This window comes from Mirounga angustirostris, unplaced genomic scaffold (assembly GCF_029215605.1).
Source record: "Mirounga angustirostris isolate CCGP_5_RB_7025 unplaced genomic scaffold, mMirAng1.0.hap1 SCAF_4, whole genome shotgun sequence".
NCBI lineage: Eukaryota > Metazoa > Chordata > Mammalia > Carnivora > Phocidae > Mirounga > Mirounga angustirostris.
In genome coordinates, this window is record NW_026991712.1 from 157,583,779 (window position 1) to 157,604,695 (window position 20,917).

The 20,917-nt window shown below is 38.4% G+C and overlaps 1 protein-coding gene across 7 annotated transcripts in view; it reads left to right on the forward strand.

Moving 5' to 3' along the window:
- FOXJ3 (forkhead box J3) overlaps positions 1 to 20,615 on the forward strand; it is a 145,913-nt gene extending 125,298 nt beyond the window's left edge. For all 7 annotated transcript variants that reach the window (XM_054512936.2, XM_045897944.3, XM_045897942.2 and 4 more), the window contains 4 exons: positions 2,377 to 2,478; positions 2,864 to 3,055; positions 15,464 to 15,571; positions 17,607 to 20,615. In XM_054512936.2, the coding sequence (XP_054368911.1) occupies positions 2,377 to 2,478; positions 2,864 to 3,055; positions 15,464 to 15,571; positions 17,607 to 17,722 (518 nt within the window). In that variant the 3' untranslated portion in view covers positions 17,723 to 20,615. The remainder of the gene's footprint in view (positions 1 to 2,376; positions 2,479 to 2,863; positions 3,056 to 15,463; positions 15,572 to 17,606) is intronic.
- The last annotated feature ends 302 nt before the right edge of the window (positions 20,616 to 20,917 follow it).

Here is a 20,917-nt window from a genome sequence, read left to right on the forward strand (position 1 = left end):
TCAGGGTATTTGAAATTTATTAAGTTCTTTTCACAATTTTGTTTTCGCAGTTAATAATTCTAAGTAGGTTCTAGAATAAAGTTGAAAATTGGGTATAGTTCTTGATGGAAAGTCTCTTAAAACATCTTGAAATTATTTTTAGGTCTAACCTAGAGAAAAAGGTACAAGTATAGCCTCCCCTTTTTTTACTTTGTTAGTCACTGTTGTCTCCCTTAAAAAAATTTTTTTTTTATTTAAGTATAGTTGATGCGTAATGTTACATTAGTTTCAGATGTACAACACAGTGATTCAGCAACTCTGTACTTTATGTTATGTTCACAAGTGTAGCTGTCTGTCACCATACAATACTATTAAAATGACACTGACTGTATTTCTTATGCTATACCTTCTATACCAGTGACTTACTCATTCCATCACTAGAAGCCTGTACCTCCCACTCCTCTTCACCCATTTTGCCCACCTCCTCCCCCCAACCCATTTGTTCTGTGTATTTAAAAATGGGACTGTTTCTTTTTTGTTTTGTTTTCAGATTCCACATATAAGTGAGATCATATGATATTTGGCTTTCTCTGTCTTAGATCACTTACACTACTGCCTACCTTTTAATGTCAGTACACCCTTCAGAAAGTTAAGCTTGTTCTTAATATGATTTTAAGGATTGACTAATGATTGTAGAGATTTGGCGTCAGTAGAAGTCTGATGCTCTGGTCATACCTTTCTGTTAAGTCTAATGATTGCCAGGTGAAAACAGCTGAAAACAATCCATCATGTGCTCTTAGTGGCCTGTTGTTATACCAATGGTAGCTTACCAGAGAAGGAAAATAGCTTTTCACCTGGGGGAGTTGGGAATAATCATTGTGGCTGTGATAATCTCTTTGAGTTATAAATTTCTCATTTATAAGATGAGACTAAGCAGGTTGTCTTTAATAGGGAAGGAATGGAAGAAACAGTTTTTGAGTTCCCATTATGTGATAGGCAATTTAGATACATTATCTCCTGTTACTCTCCCAAATCAACTATAAATTGCCACATTTAATAGATAGGAAAAGTGTAACTCAAAGAAGTTAAGCAGTTTGCTCAAGATCAGAACTAATAAGTGGTAGAATTGGAGTTTATATTCCTGGCCTGTCAGGACTTCAAAGCCCGTAACACCAGTAATTCCAAAAGGACTAAAATGAGTAAACATTTACTGAGTGGATCTTGCAGAGATTGCTTTGTATTGCCAAGTCAACATTTATTATAGGTAATGGACTTGAAAGTTTCATAGACTTGAATGTGGCTCACTGGAGCATTACTTACTTTTCCCTAACAAATTTCTCCCTAAATTATGAGTTGCCTAGGGGCAGAATCATGTTGTCTCTGGTTCGTTGTTTATTTGAAAAAAATCCATAATTGGCAGATTTTTGTAAATCAAGTAACCAATAGTTGATACAGAGTTATCTGTAATGTAGCAAAACATCCTTTTTATTAGTTCTTACCTTCATCCATCCAGGAGTGATTCTGATAACAGAATAATTTGTGCAGCAGTCACTGAATGGAGGATTTTCTTCCTCTACTCAGCACTATCTCTGAGTGCAGCTCAAACCCCATGCCCCTGAGTGGTGACCACTTTGCTGACATACAGACTGTGGAGTCTTAACCCTCCTGATGATACCACACCAGAGGATACTATTCCTGACTAGAAGTGCCCTGGTTTGGATTCATCAGCATTTCTTAGAGATGTCTCAGCCCTTTCTTTTGCTACTTTGCCAGGAGGACTGTGCTAAGGCATTTCTCTCTCTTAAGGTTGCCTTGTAAGAAATTTGTTCTCTTGCTGTACAATGTAATTTACCTCCCTTAAGTCAGTGCTTTAAATTATCCTGTGTGTTACTTCTAAATGTGAACCTGCCTCTGAATTATAAAGAACGTATCTCTTAATGTCATAACAAGACAGGAAAATGAACTTCATGTAGTGGGGAGGGAGGATGTATTGATTTGCCTGACTTGCCCTGCCTGGTCATTCATTTGTACTATACAAATGTAAAAAGCGGTAATCAAGTTTGACATTATAAGGTGATAGGGCAATTTGTAAGCTGTCAGACTGGAGCATAGAAGCACTGGGTTCAAGGTTTAGATTCATCATAGTGACCTTGCTAAGTTATGCCACCTCTCTGGGTTCAGTTTCTTTTTATTTATAAAATGAAGAGAAATAAGACCCCTTGCCTGTTTCACAGAGACGATTGCCCCAGCACATGATATGATGGGTGTGAATCCATTTGTAAAACTGGATGGGGATCTATCAATGTAGGAATAAGCCCAGCTCATTGTCTTCCCCGTACCATATACTTCAAACTTAGCCTATCCAAGATTTATGTACTGTCGATATTATTTCTATAGGTGTTTCAAATGATTGGTATGCAACACTTGATATGCTAAAAGAAAGTTGTCGGATTGCCAGCAGTGTTAATTGGTCAGATGTAGACCTTTCACAGTTCCAAGGTGAGTATGGATTCTTTCCGACCTACAACCAAAAATACATGATCCCTTTTTCTCTCATAGATAAAATTTTCTTTGTAGTAGAAATATCTCCTTATATAGTGTTTTTTTTGTAGTTAGTAGTACACTTAAAAATAACATTGCAAAATTCATGATTAAGTCTTTCAGTCAATTGATGCAGCAGAGGATCAGAGGTAAGAGTTCTGAAAGAAGTTTGGCCACATTTAGAAGTAATTAGGCTTTGAAGAATTTTTAAATATCATTCTTCGTTGCATGGTAAATCACTACCAGTGGAAATTTTGAGGGCTGAAAAAAATTGTGTCTTTATTTTCCTTGCAGTGTTGTAGAACAAATGATGCTAACTGTATTTCTAATGCTTTCCTCATAGGTTTGATGGAGAGTATGAGACAGGCAGATCTGAAGAACTGGTCTTTGGATCAGGTTCAATTTGCTGATCTCTGTTCTTCTCTTAATCAGTTCTTTACACAAACTGGCCTTATCCACTCACAGAGTAATGTTCAGCAAAATGTCTGTCATGGTGCCATGCATCCAACAAAACCTTCCCAACACATTGGAACAGGTATGGGTTTAATTATCTTCTTGATTTTCTCTTTCTCATTTGTGTAAAATTTAGTAAGTGAGGCAATTTGGTATGTTGTTAATGGTGACTAATCCATTTACATCTTTTTATTTCTAAGAAATTAAGTAAAATAACATATATATAATATTTTAGAAAAATTGAGGTAAAGAGACTTTTTCTGTCATGATTTCTATGATTATTTTATTATGATTGACTTTCCTTTGTGATCTTTAACCTTTTAAGTTCTCAAACAAGAATTAAATGTTTTAAAGATACTTACATTTTTATAAGAACATAGTTATGAAATTATATCAATTTAAATTTGTTTAGACTTCCAATGAAAATCAACATGTCTTATTTTATATATCTTCTAAGAATGTTAAGATTAAAGTTCAAAGTTTACTTGAAGAATACAGTAATGGTAAATAGTCTTGTCGGTGTTTTACTCTGGACTCGAAATTCGTGCTCTGTATTTTTCATCTCATTCTTCCTTTTCTCTTTACCCTTGTAGCCATCTCTTTTACTCTGATTGCAGCGCCTTTTCATTCTGTAGGTATTTAATATCCAAGTGCTTTTTCATTTAATTTCTTGCCAAACTTTTGGGGCGCCTGGGTGGCTCAGTCGTTAAGCGTCTGCCTACGGCTCAGGTCATGATCCCAGGGTCCTGGGATCGAAAGCCCCACATCGGGCTCCCTGCTCAGTGGGGAGTCTACTTCTCCCTCTCCCACTCTCTCCACTTGTGTTCTCTCTCTTGCTGTCTCTCTCTCTGTCAAATAAATAAATAAAATCTTAAAAAAAAAAGTTCTTGCAAACTTTTATCTCCAAGTTGACTTACTTTCTGTTCATTATTTTGGTTTTACATATGATGCATTTTTAAAAGTCTTTTTCTTTCCTGAGTGGCTTTCTTCAACCATTATCCTAGCTTATTTCACATATTTGGTCTTTCCATATTCTCAAGACCCCCAGCCAGGCTGTATCTTTCTTTTTGAGAAATCTTTATTTCTGTGTCTTTTTTTTTTTTTTTTTTTAAGATCTATTTATTTATTTTAGAGTGAGAGAGAGTGTGCAAGTCGGGGGTGGGGGGACAGGGGAGAGGGAGAATCTCAAGCAGATGCCCTGCTGAGTGTGGAGCCTGACTCAGGGCTCAATCCCACAACCCTGAGAACATGACCACAATCAAGAGTTGGGCACTTAACCGACTGAGCCACCTGTGTCTTTTGATAGGAATCTTACATCATCTTTGCCGCTTCCATTTGAATAGTTTACCTAACTTGAAACCCTCAGTGGCTGTTTGATTTTGGTGACTTAATTCATTTCATAAATTATATCCATGCAAGAGCCTCATTCATTGCTTGGCATATTGGAGGTACTTTATTTTTTGATGACTCTTAAGTTCCTTTCTCCTTCTCCCTCTTCCTCCCTCCCTCTCTCTCTCTCTCACTCACTCACTTCCTTTTTGGTATCTTTCGGATATATACCCTTTGAAAAAAAAATTTTTTATTATAAAATGTAACATAGAATTCACCATCCCAGTCATCCATAAGTATCTAGTTCAGTGGTATTAAATATATTCATAATGTGCAACTGTCATCACCATCCATCTGCATGGATGGTGATCTTGTAAAGATCTTTTTTCATCTTGTAAAGTGGATATTCTGTACTCATTAAACAATACCCCCCACACCCATTCTAACCCCTGTCCCCCTGACCCTCCGCCAAGCCCCTGGCAACCACCATTCTACTTTCTGTTTCTGATTTTTTACTACTCCTATGTATCTCATGTAAGTGAAATCCTACAGTATTTGTCTTTTTGTGACTGGCTTACTTCACTTAGCATGTCTTCATCCATGTTGTGGCATATGTTAGAATTTCCTTCCTTTCTATGGCTCTGTATAGCCCATTGTATGTATATACATTTGCTTATATACTCATCTGTTGATGAACACTTGGGATACTTTCATGTTTTAGCTATTGTGAATATCATGTTCACACCAATATTTTTTCAAGGCCCTGCTTCCAGTTCTTTTGGATATATACCCAGAAGTGGAATTCCTGGATCATATGGTAATTCTGTGTTTCATTTTTTGAGGAACCACCATACTGTTTTTTATGGTGGCTCTACCATTTTATATCCCCACTAACAGTGAATAAGGGTTCCAGTTTTTCTACATCCTTGCCAACATTTTTTTTTTTCTCTTTTCTTTTTAAAAAAATAGTAGCTATTTTACTGGGTGTGAGGTGGTATTTCATTGTAGTTTTGATTTGCATTCCTTGATGATTAGTGATGTTGAATATCTTTTCATCTATTTATTAGCCATTTTTGTATCATCTTTGGAGAAATGTCTGTTCAGGTCCTTTGCCCATTTTTTAATCTGGTTTGGTTTATTATTGCTGAGTTTTAGGAGTTCTCTATTTTTTTGGATATTAACCCTTTATCAGATGCATGATTTGTGAATATTTTCTTTCATTCTTTTGTTTTTTATTATGTTGATAGTGTCTTTTGATGCACAATTTTTAAATTTTTCACTAAGTCCAACTCATCTATTTTTTCTTTCGTTGCCTATGAGTTTGGTATCCTATCCAAGAAATCATTGCCAGATCCAGTGTCGTGAAGCTCCTGCCCTGTGTTTTCATCTAAGAATTTTATAGTTTAGGTCTTACATTTAAGTCTTTAACCCATTTTGAGTTACTTTTTATATGTGGTGTTAGATACGGGTCTAGTTTCATGCTTTTGCATATGGATACCCAGTTTTCCCAGCACCATTTGCTGAAAATACTTTCCTTTCCCCCATAGAATGGTCTTGACACCTTTGTGAAAAATCATTTGACCATATATGCAAGAGTTCATTCCTGGGTTCTCTATTTGATTGCAGTGTATACTATTTGTTTTTATGCCATTACCACACTGTTTCAACTACTATATTTTTGTAGTAAGCTTTAAAATCAAGATGTGTGAGTCTCCCTGCTTTGTTGTTCTTGTTCAAGATAATTTTGGCTGTTCAGGGTCTCTTGAGATTCCCTATACATTTTAGGATGGGATTTTCTGGTTTTGAAAAAAAAAAAAAAGACTGGAATTTTTGATACGGATTACATTGAATCTGTAGATCACTTTGGAGAGTATTGACATCTCAACAATATTGTCTTCTAGTCATGAACATGAGATGTGTTTCCGTTTATTTATTTCATCTTAAATTTTTTTCAGCAATGTTTTTGTAGTTTTAATTGTACAAGTCTTTTCACCTCTAATTCCTAAGTATTTTTTATTGCCATTATAAATGGAATTGTTCCTGTAATTTCCTTTTCAGATTGTTCATTGTGTAAAAATGGAACTGATTTTCGCATGCTGACTTTGTATCCTGCTACTTTGCTGAATTTACTTATTTTAACAATTTGTTTATTTTTGGGGTGGAATCTTTGGAGGTTTCTACATATAAGATCATATCTGTGAACAGAGATAAATATACTTACTCCTTTCTGATTTGATTTGGATGCCTTTTATTTCCTTTTCTTGCCTAATCGCTCTGGCTGGAACTTCCAGTATGTTGAATAGAAGTGGACATCCTTGCTTCGTTCATGGTCTTAGAAGAAAAGCTTTCAAGTTTTTCACCATTGAGCATGATGTTTGCTGTGGGATAGTCATAGATGGCTTTTATTATGTTTAGGTAGTTTTCTTTTATTCATAATTTGTTGAGTGTTTTTAATTATGAAAGGGTGTTGACTTTTGTCAGTTACTTTTTCTGCATCAATTGAGATGATCATGTAGGTTTTTTCCCTTTCATTCTGTTAATGCGGTGTATTAAAGTGATCACTTTTCATATGTTGAACCATCTTTTTATATTCCAGGAATAAATCTCACTTGATCACGGTGTTTAATCCTTTTAATACAGTATTGAATTAATTTTGCTAGTATTTTGTTTGGGATTTTTGGATCGGTGTTCATAAGGGATATTGGTCTGTAGTTTCCTTGTAGGTGTCTTTGTCTTGCTTTGGTATCAGGCTGATTTTGGCCTCATAGGATGAGTTAGGAAGTACTTTCTGTCTTTCAGTTTTTTGGAAAAGTTTGAGAAGGATTGATGTTAGTTCGTTAAATATTTAGTAGAATTCACCAGTGAAGCTATCAGGTCCTGGGCTTTTCTTTGTTGGGAGATTTTTGGTTACTAATTCAATCTTACTAGTTTTAGGTGTATTCAGATTATCTGTTTCTTTGTGATTTAGTCTTGGTGGCTTTTGTGTTTTAGGAATTTGTTCATTTCCTTTAGGTTATCTAATATGTTGGTGTGCAGTTGCTCATAGTACTCATATGATCCTATTTCCTTCCCTTTTTGGTGGTGGGGGGAAATCCTGCTTTTTGTAGAATCAGTTGAAGCATCCCCACTTTCATTTCTGATTTTAGTTATTCTCTATTTCATTCATCTCAGCTCTGATCTTTATGATTTCCTTTTTTCTGCTAGCTTTGGATTTATTCTGTTCTTTCTGTAGGTCTTTAAGTTGTAAAGTTAGGTTGACTGAGATCTTTCTTGTTTTTTAATGTGTTTTTTATAGCTATAAATTTCCCCCTTGACACTACTTTTGCTGTTTTCCCTAAGTTTTCATAAGTTACGTTTTGATTACATTTGTCTCTAAGCATTTCCTAATTTTCCTTGTGATTTTCTTCTTTGATCCGTTGTTTGTGTTTAATTTCCACAAATTTGAGAACTTTCCAGTATTACTTCTGTTACTGATTTCTGACTTCATCCTCTTGTGGTCAGAGAAGATACTTTGTGTTTGTGTATCTGTTGTTTAAAATCTGTTGAGACTTAATTTGGAGCCTAACATATGGTCTATCCTGGGAAATGTCCTATGTGCACTTGCGAAGAGTGTGTACATTGTTGTTGGGTAGAATGTTCTGTACTTGTCTATTAGATCTAGTTAGTTTATTGTGTTAAATCCTCAGTTTCCTTACTTCTATATGGTTGGTCTATCCATTATTGAGTGTGGGGTATTTACATCACCAACTATCATTGTAGAGTTGTTCATTTCTTCTTTCAATTCTGTCAGTTTTTGTTTCATGTTTTGCTGCGGTCTGTTTTTAGGTGCATAAGTGTTTATAATTGTTACATCTTTTTTCTGTCTTGAACCTTTTATTGATATGTAATGTCCTTCTTTGTCTTTGTAACCTGTTTGATGTAAAGTCTATTTTGTCTGATACTAGTATAGCAGTCCTTACTCCCTTTTGGTTACTTTTTCCATCCTTTCACTTTTCATTCTATTTGTGTCTTTGGATCTAAAGTGAGGCTCTTACAGATATGTGTTGTTACTCAGTCTGCCAGTCTCTCTTTTGATTGGAGAATTTAATCCATTTACATTTTTTAAAAAGATATTTATTTGAGAGAGAGAGAGAGAGCATGAGCTGGAGGGTGGGGACAGAGGTAGAGGGAGAAGCAGGCTCCACACTGAACAGGGAGCCCGACATGAGGCTCAATCCCAGGACCCTGAGATCATGACCTGGGCTGAAGGCAGACGCTTAACCACTGAGCCACCCAAGCGCCCATAATCCCTTTACATTTAAAGAAGTTACTGATAAGGAGTGATTTCTGTCATTTTGCTGTTTCTTTTCTATATGTCTTATAGTTCTTTATAGTTTTTGTCCCTTATTTTTTGCATTACTCTTGTCTTTTGTGTTTCATTGACTTTTTGTAGTGAAATGTTTGAATTCCTTTTGTGTATATTGCATAGCTCTTTGTAGTTACCATGGGGATTGGGTTTACCATCCTAAAGTTACAACATTCTAATTTGAATTTATATCAGTGTAACTTTTATAACATAAAGAAATTCAGCTCCTTTACAGCTTCATCTCTACTCCTTTTGGTTGTTGATGTCACAAAAATCACATCTTTATGCATAGTGTGCCCCAAAACATACAAATAATTCCTTTAAATATATTAGTCTCTTAAATTATGTAAAAAACAACACATGGAGTTACAAATGAAAGTTATAATAATACTAGCTTCTAGACTAATTACTTTTAGAAAATATATTAGTCTTTTCAGACTCCTTTAGCTTTTGTTTATCTGGAACTGTCTTAATTTCTCCCTCGCTCTTGAAAAGGACAGTTTTGTTGGGTATAGCAGTTCTCAGTTGATACTTTTTCTTTTAGCACTTTGAATAGATTGGCCTACTGCCTTCTAACTCCTAAAGTTTCTCATGAGAAATCCACTGATAATCTTATTGAGGCTCCCTTGTGTGTGACAAGTCACTTCTCTCTTGCTCCTTTCCAGATTGTCTCTTTATCTTTGGCTTTTGAAAATTTGATTATAATATGTCCCTTGGTGTGATTCTCTTGTGGGTCTCATCTTAAGAGTTTGTTGAACTTCTTGGATGTTCTCATTCTTCTTACATCAAATTTGGGAAGTTTTCAGCCATTATTTTTTCAGATATTCTTTCTGTCCCATTCCTCCTTCCTCTGGGACTCCCACAATGCATAGTTGGTTTGTTTGATAGTGTCCCCCAGGTCCCTTAGTCTCTGTTTAATTTTTTTCAATTTTTTTTCTTTCTGTTACTTAGCCTTGATAATTTTCATTGTCCTGTCTTCAAGTTCACTGATTCTTTCTCCTGCCTGCTCAGATTTTTCTTTGAATCCTGTAGTGGATTTTTCATTTCAATTATTGTAATTGTCAGTGCTAGAATTTCTTTGTTTCTTTTTAGGTTTCCTATTTCTTTATTGATATTTCCAGTTTATTCATACATTGTAATTACGATTTTTTCCACATCTTCCTTTAGTCTTTGAGCATCTTTAGGGCACTTGTTTTAAAGTCTTTGTAGTGGATCTGCCATCAGATCTTTTTCAAGGACAATTTTTGTTGATTTGTTTTGCTTTGAATAGGGCATACTTTTCTGTTTATTTGTATGCTTTGTGATTTTGTTGTTGAAAACTAGACATTTGAATCTAATAGTGTGGTACCTGTGGAAACTAGATTCTGTCCCTTCCCCAGGGTTTGCTGTTTTTAATTATTCTGTCTCCTGTTTTTGTTTTCTTCATGGCTGCAAGGTATCCTTCTGCTGAGGTTCACCCTAGGGTCTTCTCAGGTCTTCTCTGAATCTGTGCTTTTCTCTTGGTATAGGTAGTCACTTTCTAATTTTCCCAGTATATGCAGGGAATTCCTAGCTTTTTCAATGTCCTAGCTTTTAATGTGTGCCTCCTGAAAGGGTAAAAAGAGAAAAATGAAAGAGCAAGGAAAGGAGGGTTGTAGCCCCCTTATAACTCCTGGAAATCAGTTTATTTGGAGGGGAGGTGCTTGCAGCATTGGTGGAAGGTTCAACAATGACCACCTTCCTTTACATCTGCATCTCTGTGATCAGAGCACAGATCCGTAGTATTTGGAGAACAGAGGCCTTTTTGCCTACATTGGCTCCTGCAAGCTGTGTAAGTTGTTCCAGGAACACATGCACAGCTGCCTGCCATGGGGGTAGGGATGAGGGAATTGACCAAAAATAACTGCAATTTATTATCTAAGCCTTCCTCTACGAGTTGCAAACTGTCAGTAGATTTACAGAGTTCCAAAGTTCCAAAGATTCCAGTGTTTTCTGTTGTACCAGACTCTACCAGTGCATTTTTGTCTAGGTTGGGAGACAGATTCCTGGTGCTTCCTACTCCACCATCTTCTCAGAATCCTCCCTATATTCCTTTTTAAGTATCAAGATCTGTATAACTTAGCATGCATTTTCACTTATTTTCTTCCATTTCATCTTTTCATCTCTTCTTGTACATGGACAGCTTATCTTCTTTGATCCTCTGATAGGTTTCAAACCCATAGTTTGTCCCCTTCAGGATACATCACTTTTACTTTTCCAACTTGCATTAAATCCCTGAGGCTTACCATCCCTCTGTCCTTTGTTCCTTGGTTTTCCTTTCTTTTCTTTCCCTGTTCATCCAAAATAAATTATGAAGTTAGCTCTTCTAAGTGCTGCCATGTTCTCTGCCAAATCATCTCAAATCATTTCAGCCAGCCTTAAAATGTTAAGGGTGGAGGTGGGTACCTATGTTGCTTATAGATTATTGCCTGCAGCAAATCGGAAAGTTCTAGGAAGATAAGAAGATGTGGCTCAGTCTTAAAGAGAGGACTGTTTCAAGGGCCATTGTACATGTTAGCCAGTAGCTCCCCCTTTCTGGGATTTCAAAGCTTTTGTGGTGAAACAAGACTTTCTTCGATTTTGTGGCCTAAATTTCTAAGTAATGTCCAAGTGTACCTTCTGGTTTTGGAACTTGGCACTCTTGGTCATGGAAAAAGCACTAACCGTCTGTTGGTGTCTCATGTGAGAGTGGCCAAGCACCTCTTCTGGATTCTTTCTAGACTGAGATCATGGATTATTTCTTAAAGCCCTTTGTTACTAGATCTCCGTGGTCATCTCTTCTTGACCTTTGACCTGGATTTCTTTGGATCTGGTACTCTGTGATCCTTTAAAATTTTTCTGCCATCCTTCCTTTTTATTGCCAGCACCTTCCTTCTCTAGGGTCCCCACAACTCATTCTTGATTCTTAGTGCTACTCCACTCACAGCAAAAAAAGGGCAGAAGACCTGTCATTTTTCGTGTTTATTCCTCTCCCAACTCCCCTTCTCCTTTCATCTTTTCCTTCTGAGTCAAAAGAACTTTACCAGCCTTGGCCTGCCAATCCATGTTGGCTTTTGTCACCACTTTCTCTGATTAGCACTGGTGCTGCAGGTATTCGTCACTCCATGCCCACTGATGTCTTCTCATAGACTCCCAGGTTTTTTACATGCCCAGCCTGCTTGCTTCTGTTTTAAGTCTAAGCCTCTTTCTATCATTCTTTTACTCTCCTTCTCACATCCCTCTGTATCAGATCTATTCAGATATCCCACTTCCTGTCTCTCTATCCCCCAGCACATCTTTGCCACAAATTCAAAATGAAGTGTAAGAGGGGACTTCAGAGAGCTGTTAATTTTATCCTTTTATCTAACAGATAAGGAAACTGTGACCAGTCTTTTTGTGGCCTATATAGCCTCACACAAACTGTGACTAGAAAGAATCCAGAAAAGAAAGCAACTTGCCTAAAATTACAAAGTTCATTTGGGTATAGATCTTGACTCCCAGAATATAGTCTCTCCGTGCCCTTCAAACTTTTGTCACTTCTGTCTTCAAGATTCTCCTTTTCGTAGATACCTCTTTGGGCTCCTTAGAGGTGTTGTAATGTGTTAGGGTGGAAGAGGGGAGGGAAGGGAAGGAGAAAAGGATGTTATAGTACACAGTGTCTCTCCTTTCTAAATCGTTTTACCTGTGTTTACAATTTGTCTTGTTCCAATAATGTTTAAGTCCTCTAGCTGTGCTGTTCTTAATGAGGGCTCAGCTTAAAGATCATTAAATAAGAGTAGGTGTACATTCATTCAGCAAATATTTACTTAAACTTTTTCTGTGCCTAAGTATTGGGCAGTAGGGATGAAGAAATAAGTCCAGATAGCCCCTAATCTCAAGGAGCTCGTAGCCTGGTGTGATGAAGACTGTGCTTCTGCCATAGAGCAGTGGGAGTAAGAGAACAGGGCTTTATAACTGTCTTGGGAAGATAGAAAAACTTCGTTGAGGAAGACAGCTTGAAGCTGGACTTTGCAGGATAAATGGGATTTTTACAAGACACAAATCTGATCACTTCTGTGCTCAAAACCCTTCATTGGTGCCCAGTTTTCTCAGTAAAAACCAAAGTCTTTTTGTGGCCTTTATAGCCTCACACAATCTGGTCCCCCTTTACTGTCTGACCTTATATCCTTTTCCCCTCTCCTCAGCCCCCTGCTCCCACACCAGTGGCCTCCTTGCTATTCTTTGAACATACCAGGCACACTCCACCTGCCTCAGGGCCTTTTTTATACCTGTTCTTTTCTCTGTCTAGAGTGATCTTCTCCCAGATAGACACATGGCTCACTCTTGTCCTTAATCTTGTTTTTTTCCTCCAAAAGCACCTACTCAAGTGATGCCTTCCCTAACCGTTCTATTTAAATAGCACTTACTGTCCAGCACTGTTTGTCCCTTCTCCCTGCTTTATTTTTTTCTGTAGCGTGCATAACATACTAAATTATTTTGTTTGCTGCCCTCAGCCTGAGAATATGCTTCAAAAAGAGGGAGTTTGTTGGGGCACCTGACTGGCTTCATTGGTAGAGCATGAGACTCTTGATCTTGGGGTCATAAGTTCAAACCCCAGGTTGGGTGTGGAGCTTACTTAAAAAAAAAAGGGGGGGGGGAGTTTGTTTTCTCTTTTTTGTTTATCCAGTGCCTAGAGCAAGGCCTGGAACAAAAATAACTTCTTGAATGAATTAATGAATGGTCATTCAATAAGAGTCCACTTCCAATAAATACATTGTGTGATTAGATTTTTAAATTTTCATAACTGTGTTCTAAATGTTGTAGGATCTCAGAAGTCCTTGAAAAGTATATTGGAAGTTAATTTCTTGTTTAGAAATTCCAGGTTGACTCTCATTGTTTAGAATAGAATGAGAACATGAGAAAAAAAGGAGTAATGAGAATTTCTATATGAAAATTAAAGTGTCAGGAATGTGACAGAATTTCAAAAAGTTAGGCTATTTGTTTAATGTGGGTGACTATTTATTTCTGTGATCCTTGTTTATTCCCATAATTCTTCTCTAATTGTTACCTCACTCCCCCTTTAAGGTAAGAATTACTAAGCCAAAAAAAGAGAAATGAAAAATAAAAACAGAATTTCCATAAAAATCAGTTGTCTTTTGATTGTGATTTGAGCTCTTACGGATGAGTAGAGAGCTAAGATTTTATAACACAGGCTGAGAAGTAATTGATGAATGAGTGAGCGTATTACTCAGAGTGGCATGGCCCCTCCAGCCTGCTGCAATTTTTAAGGTGTGCTGGCCACTCATGTGAAGGCTGATCAGCACTTCGGGGTGCTGATCATAGTTTTTTCCTCTAAGAATGTACCAGAGCTACAGCTTGGTATAATTCTTCTCTCTTTTCTTCCTAAATCTTCAGTATGGCAAATTGGTCAAAGAGCTTAGTTCTGACTGTAAACTTCACTATAAAAAGGCATGTCATCTTGGGAGGTAGTGGCTGGAAGTCAGAAGTGCTGGGTTCTGTTCCCTGGTTCTGTCTCATTTTCTCTCCAGTCTTACGTACTCATCTGCATGAGCAGAGGTAGGCCTGAATTAGGCTGTCTCAGAGGCTATTTTAAGCTTGACAGTCTGACATTCCAGTGACAGGTAAAAACTTGTGAGTAGCCGAATAGAGTGTTCCTACTTTTGAGCATCTTTTAGTTGCCTCTGGGAAATGGTCGCTGTTTTCTAGTTTGATTACAGCACTGCTAGATGCAATTGTAATTAGTGTGACACAGTAGAATACCTAAGGGAGAAATAGCCTTTCCAGAATTCCAGATGTTTCATACAATGTGAGTCAGTGTTATGGTTCTTCTTCCCCAGGAGTAATTGGGGGTGGGCATGGGATGTTTGCTCCCTTCCCTTTCTACTTCGCATTAGGATGCAGTGTAATTGACATTTTAGAGCTGTTACACTTAATGGCTCCTGTCGACGAAAATATATTAATTTAAGAACCTTCAGAAATGCCATTCAAATAAGATCTGTTTCCCATCTTCACACTTCTAAATAATACATTTTTCATCACCTTTACTTGGTATAGCTCTTTTAAATTTGTGCAAATTTTTCTGTCACTTTGTGCCTCCATTCATTTTGGTAATCAGTCTACTTTGAAAGTGAGAAAATCAGGGAGAAAGGGACAGTGGGGGCGCCTGGGTGGCTCAGTTGGTTAAGCGACTGCCTTCGGCTCAGGTCATGATCCCGGAGTCCCAGGATCGAGTCCCACATCGGGCTCCCTGCTCAGCGGGGAGTCTGCTTCTCCCTCTAACCCTACCCCTCTTGCGCGCTCTCTCTCTCACTCTCTCTCTCTCTAATAAATAAATTAAAAAAAAAAAAAAGAAAGGGACAGTGGTTAGTAGAAAGAGCCTTTGGTCTAGGAGAACTGGTTGCTAGTCACACTGATGTGCCTTTGGGCACGTGAGCTTAGTCTTTGAGCCTCAGTTGCCTCATCCATAAAATGGGGATGATCCCTGTCTTGCTCTCATTTTGGACTTAGTGGGAGGCTTAGATGATAAAACATATGAAAATGCTTTTGAACTGTTGTGAGGTCTGTAACAGCAACAGTAAAGACAACTTGACTGCAGGCTTCCAGACAGAAAGAGGCAATGCCAGAATTAGCATCAGTGTACTCCCACTCAGCCTGGCACCACCTTCGCTATTAGCATCTGAAAGGAGTAATTTTTCTTTCCCTTTTCTCATCTTACCTGCTTAATTTAGTTTTAGGTAATAATTTTATTAAGGTTTTAATGCTTGACTTGTTTTATTTATTAAGTATGTTTTCCTTCATTCTGCTTTTCAATCTGGTTAGGAAATTTGTACATAGACTCCAGGCAAAATCTCCCTCCTTCAGTGATGCCGCCCCCTGGTTACCCTCACATCCCACAGGCACTGAGCACTCCAGGAACGACAATTGCAGGTAATTTGGGGTGTGTTGTATTGCAGTTCTTACTCAGAGTGTAATGTTAAAAAGCTTCAGCTGTCCCGGCGTGAGCAAGGCTGTTCAGGAGGGAGTGAGCTCCCTGGTAAGGGAGGATGGAATGACAGTCTGCACAGTTACTTGGCTTCAGTGCTGGGCAAAGAGATTCAAGTGTCACTTGTTGTTTGGACCATATGACCTGAGTCTCTTTGATGCTATGATTCTAATTATTGTCTTGCCTCTCTAGAGAGGTCCCGGGCCATAGAGCTTGTTCTGGGGTCTTAGGTATCTTTGAAGCTTTTTGACTCTGACGGGACTTGAGCAGGCTTCAAGAACCCGCTTTGATTACCTCCTGTATATTCTCCATTCATTCTGCTGACGTCCCCCCAGCTCTAGTTTCTGAGGAAGTCTCTTACAGAGGAGGTAAGTTGCAGGAGTCACGAGTTCATGAACTGTGCCCCCTGGGTTCCTGAATGCAGGATAAGTTACATTTATCAGGGCAGCAAAGGCGGGCACATGGTTAGAGGTGGAAGGTAGCTTAAGGATGATCTAGATGAGGAAGTGCCAGCTCAGGAGTGGAGATAACTTGCCCAGAGCCACCCGTTTTGCTAAGTGACCAAACCAAGACTCAGGTCTTGATATCTGGATTCAGAGTTCGTTGTTGTTCTCATGTACCATACTGCCCTCCACTTAGGCTGCTTGAGGAACAGAAAGGTCATGTGCAGATGTGAATTTAAAACCCCCAAAGAAGTGTGTGCCAGATAGTAGTGAAGGAGGAGTTGGGGCCAAGTGACCTGTTTTTGGATGAACGGGGAGGAGTAAGTGTTATATGTCCTCAGCACTCACCAGGAACTTGTAGGTGGCAAAATATGGTAGTTCAGACTCTGGAACCAGATTCCCAGGGTTTGCATTCTGGTGCTTTGCCACTTGATAGCTGCCTTAACTTCCTAGTCAACCTCCTTGTCTATTAAAGGGAGCTCATAACACTGCCTAACTTCTAGGGTTGTTAAGAGAATTCAGTGAGGATTAGATGTAAATCACTTAAATTAGTGCCTGGTGCATAGTAAGAAATTTATAAGTTAAAAAATAAATAAGCAGGCATTTCTGCTATACTGTGATATATTGAAAACTGTAGTATTTTATAAAATGGTGCATTAAAAATTACAGGGCTTATCAGAAAAATGAGTTTAGCCTCAGGCTGCTTGAAACTTTATAATCAGATCAAGCAAATCAAACAAAACTGCAATAATCCAGTAAAAATTCCACCACATTAAAAGGATATGTTTAATTCCTAATAAAAGAATGAATTCTGCAAATAAATAGAAATTATTACTTAAGAAAAAAGTCTGGTTTGGAAGGGTGTTTGTCAGAGCTTTGGAGACAAGGGCAGAATGCACCAAAATTGGGGAGCACAAGCTGCACACGGCCACAGTAATCTAAGAAGAGGAGTGTGGAGAGGGTGGGCATCCTGTTCTCCACCCTGGTCTACCATGGCCTCCCTGCACTCAGCTGTATTGGTGTTCTGTGTTCACCCACTGTTAACTTGGTGGCCCAAAAGTTAACTTGCTGGTGAGAATTCAGGATGACCCAGTGTGACTTCACTGGTACGCTGACATCATTCTCCCATCACCATTCTCATGGGAGCCAGTTCATGTTACCGAAATATGTATTGATGCAGGACAGACCAAGAGAAAGGGTTGCATCAGCACTCGGGCACTCCAGCGTTCTTTTTATGATGTCCTTGCTGCCTCCTGGTGTAATCAAAACAGGCATGGGTTTTGGAGTCAAGTGAACTGAGTTCAAATCTCTTCCCCTTACTAGCTGTATGACCTTGGGTAACTTGCTCCATTCTCTTAAATCCAAGCCCTGCTATCTATAAAATGAGGATCATAAGAGCCACCTCTGTGAAGGCTTCTGAATGGATTAGGAGATCATGTGCGCCAAATGCCTGGCACAAAGGAAGTGCTCAGTAGGCGTTCATTTATTCCTTTCCTCTCTACCCAAGTCACTACTGACACTGCCTCCTTCCTTCCAGGCCATCACGGAGCCATGAACCAGCAGCACATGATGCCTTCCCCAGCCTTCCAGATGCGGCGCTCTCTGCCTCCAGATGACATCCAGGATGACTTTGATTGGGATTCAATTGTGTAGAGCTTGTTTCTGCAAGGCACCAGACTCCAGCGTCACCTTTCTGTGCAGTGAAGGGAAAGGTTGAAGAGAATCCAGTTGAGAAAACAAAGTTGCTAATCACTTTACCAATGTTGTCAAAATTTCTTTTGAAGACAATCAAAAAGATTTTAGCTGGATAACTTACTGCTTTTATCTGACCCAGACAAGTACTACATGTTTGTCTCCCTGCCAGCTGCCCTGTGTAGCTCCTAACTGTTGTGTGATTTGAACGGCTTTTGCATATTTGTGTCCGTTTGATGTTGACCACAAGTGCCAGACTGATTTTTCAGGCAGAGCCTATTTTGCTGCAAGCAGTTTATAGATACATATGTGTAAATATATGTACAAAAATTACTGAAAGGCTTCAGTTTTTCTAATTGGATTATTACGTCTTGAAAAGAAAGTTACTGTGAGTTTTTATTCCTTCTTAGGCTATTTTCTGCAGGATGCTTTTAACTGATACAGGCAACTGAAAGGAAATAGATTTTTTCAAAGCCCAGTTCCCCTTATTTAATCTTTTTCAGAAATGTGGGTATTGAGTTCTACTCAGTAAGTCAAAGAACCCAGAGTTTGATACTCTCCAAACAATCCAGAGGGGCATGTTTTTCCTGAGCAGCATAAAGAACTGACCAAATTTGTTTTGATGGTTGGGGGATTGCGGAGTTTATGTTGTACTTAGTCAATGTCTGTTTTCCGAAATCTGCATTATAACAGTTCTAAAATGTATTTGATCAGTTAGCAGCTGGGCATTGCTTGGCTCTTTAACAAAATCATTGCCTCCATATTCACTCATGTATTTATTATTTTCAAAAGTATTATTTTAATATTTATTGCTGCCTTCTGTGAATGCTCAGCTCCTGTTGGGTTCATTAAGGAGAAGTGCGGTGTCTGAAAGCACAGAATTGTTTTTCTTAAGAGTTTACAGACAAGACAATCAGAGAGATTGTGTCGTTCTCTTTATCGTCGCTCCTTTTACCATGTGAGTATATTTCTCTATCTTAGCATTCCTGCTGATATGTATTAGCTACATAGGATTTTTCTGGAATTCGAATCAGAGTTCATTTGGGCAATAGAACAACAGGGCACTGTTTATAATGCAAGTTTCCTCACTTATTCTCTTTCCATTTAGGAAGCACTGAAAGGAGGATAGAGCCACACACAGATTTTATTTGCCTTAGTCTTCAGTGCAGATATCCTTAAGTGGTCTGCTGTTTCTTTTGTCCTGTGTGTCTGTGTATGCATGACATTGGGTTACTTTCTTTGAAACTCAGCGTGCCTCGTTGGGGTTTTTATTGTTTTTTTTTGTTTCATCTTGTATCATAGTTACTTTGCATGGATTGATTGTCTTAGTTTTATAATAAAAGTAACAGAAATGAGATTTTTTTTTAAATGAATAGATTTTGAATTGGTTCTTTAGACCATAAAAAAGGCAGAATTTCTTTCAGTTATAATGGGGGAATGATATGTTCCATCAAATCAAGGATTAATAACTGCTCACTGGTTGCTTTTTAGCATCTGTAGTCTCCATCTTTATGCTTTAAATCACTTTAGTTAGCCTTAGTGATAATGTGGTTGAGTGTTCTCTACTTGAACTAAACAGACATCTTTGTTTCTGTATGTGTGTATGTGAGAGTGTTTGTCAACGTGTGTGGGTACTTTTTTTTTTTTTTAATGGAGTGTTGCCTTTAATGAATCACTGGGAAGCCAGCCACAGTAAAGGCTGGTGAGGTTGGGGAGAAAGGAAGGGCTTTATGTTCCTGTTGTTTGGACCCTGCTTGGCATGAAAAAAGAAGCTCAGTTCCAGCCCCTTGGATCAGTGAAAATCCCAAGATTCTGGCAAGGCAGCCAATAGGCCCCTCTTACACAGATCAGAGGCGAGATGAGATAGCAGCCTGCAGAGCAAAAACTTGAAAAAATGGGGGGGAGGGAGGACTTTGAATAGTCTGCTCAAGTCACTGTTTTCTAGATACCAGAATAGCTGTTTTGAAACTTTAAATTGCTTGGGTAGCAATGTGCACTTTAAACAATTTGGGTATTGGAATGCAGTCTTACCTTGAATGATTTGAGTAGAAACCACTGATGAAGATTTTTACAAATTTTGTGAAGCTAATTTCCCATTTGGCAATCATTTACTGATTTGCAGTGATCAATATTTTTATGAGAATTTAAACTTACCACAAATGGCCCTGGAGGCAGAGCCTCCACTAAGACCCATCACACTCCTGTGATGCAGGTGGCCCGGGAGCCCAAGACAGGCCTTCTCAGTGGGCTTTAGCCAGCCAGAGCTACCTGGTGAGGTGCAGAGCATCCCCTCTAGTGGCTGTTTCAGTTGGTAGTTGTTATGCAGAGCAAGTTCTGTTTTGGGCTTAAATTGAAGACTTTTGGGGAAAAGAATAAATGCATATAATCAAACGGGGGTACTCTGTCCAGGAAAATAATCCGACTGGCATTTGTGGCAGTTTTTTGAAATGTAAATGTATTCATGTGTGTTCTTGTAAATAATACGTCTCTCAGATGTCCTTTTGCAGTGGGAGGGAATCGATCCGGGGATTATTTCAAATGGAATAGAGTATTTTGATATTGTTCATTCAGAGGGTGATGTGTACATATCTATATTGTATATATGTGATGAAAATGCATTGGCTTTTTGTGCAAACACAGTCTGCTCTCTGTGCTGCTGTCGGACAGTCAGTGTTTTAATGTTTCTACAATTTTGCTATTGCACGATTTCATATTTTGCCTCTATGATGAACGGCACCCCTTCTTTGTAACTGTTTAGTGCTGTAAAGAAATACCCCAAGTGTCATTAGGATTGTTGCTGCCAGAACTGATATGCATGAATGGCACTTAAAATAAATATATTATGTTAACTCTATTTGTAACACCAGTTGGCCTGTGTCATTTGCTACAATTGAGGGAACAAGATTGGAGCCAGTCCCGACGCAGAAACTTGGAGACAGTCCTTGTGGTCTTGGAGATTGTGTCCCAGGTGTTGCTGCCTTTAGGGATATCTCACTAGCTCTATAAACTTGGGGAACCTACTTAGTTTCTCTGAGCCTCATGTTCCTCATTTGCAGTGTCTTCAAAATGAGGATAATACCTATCTCCTAAGAGTTGTAGTGGGATTAAATTAATGCATTTAAACATTTAGAACAGTAAAAGTGCTCAGCATGTGCC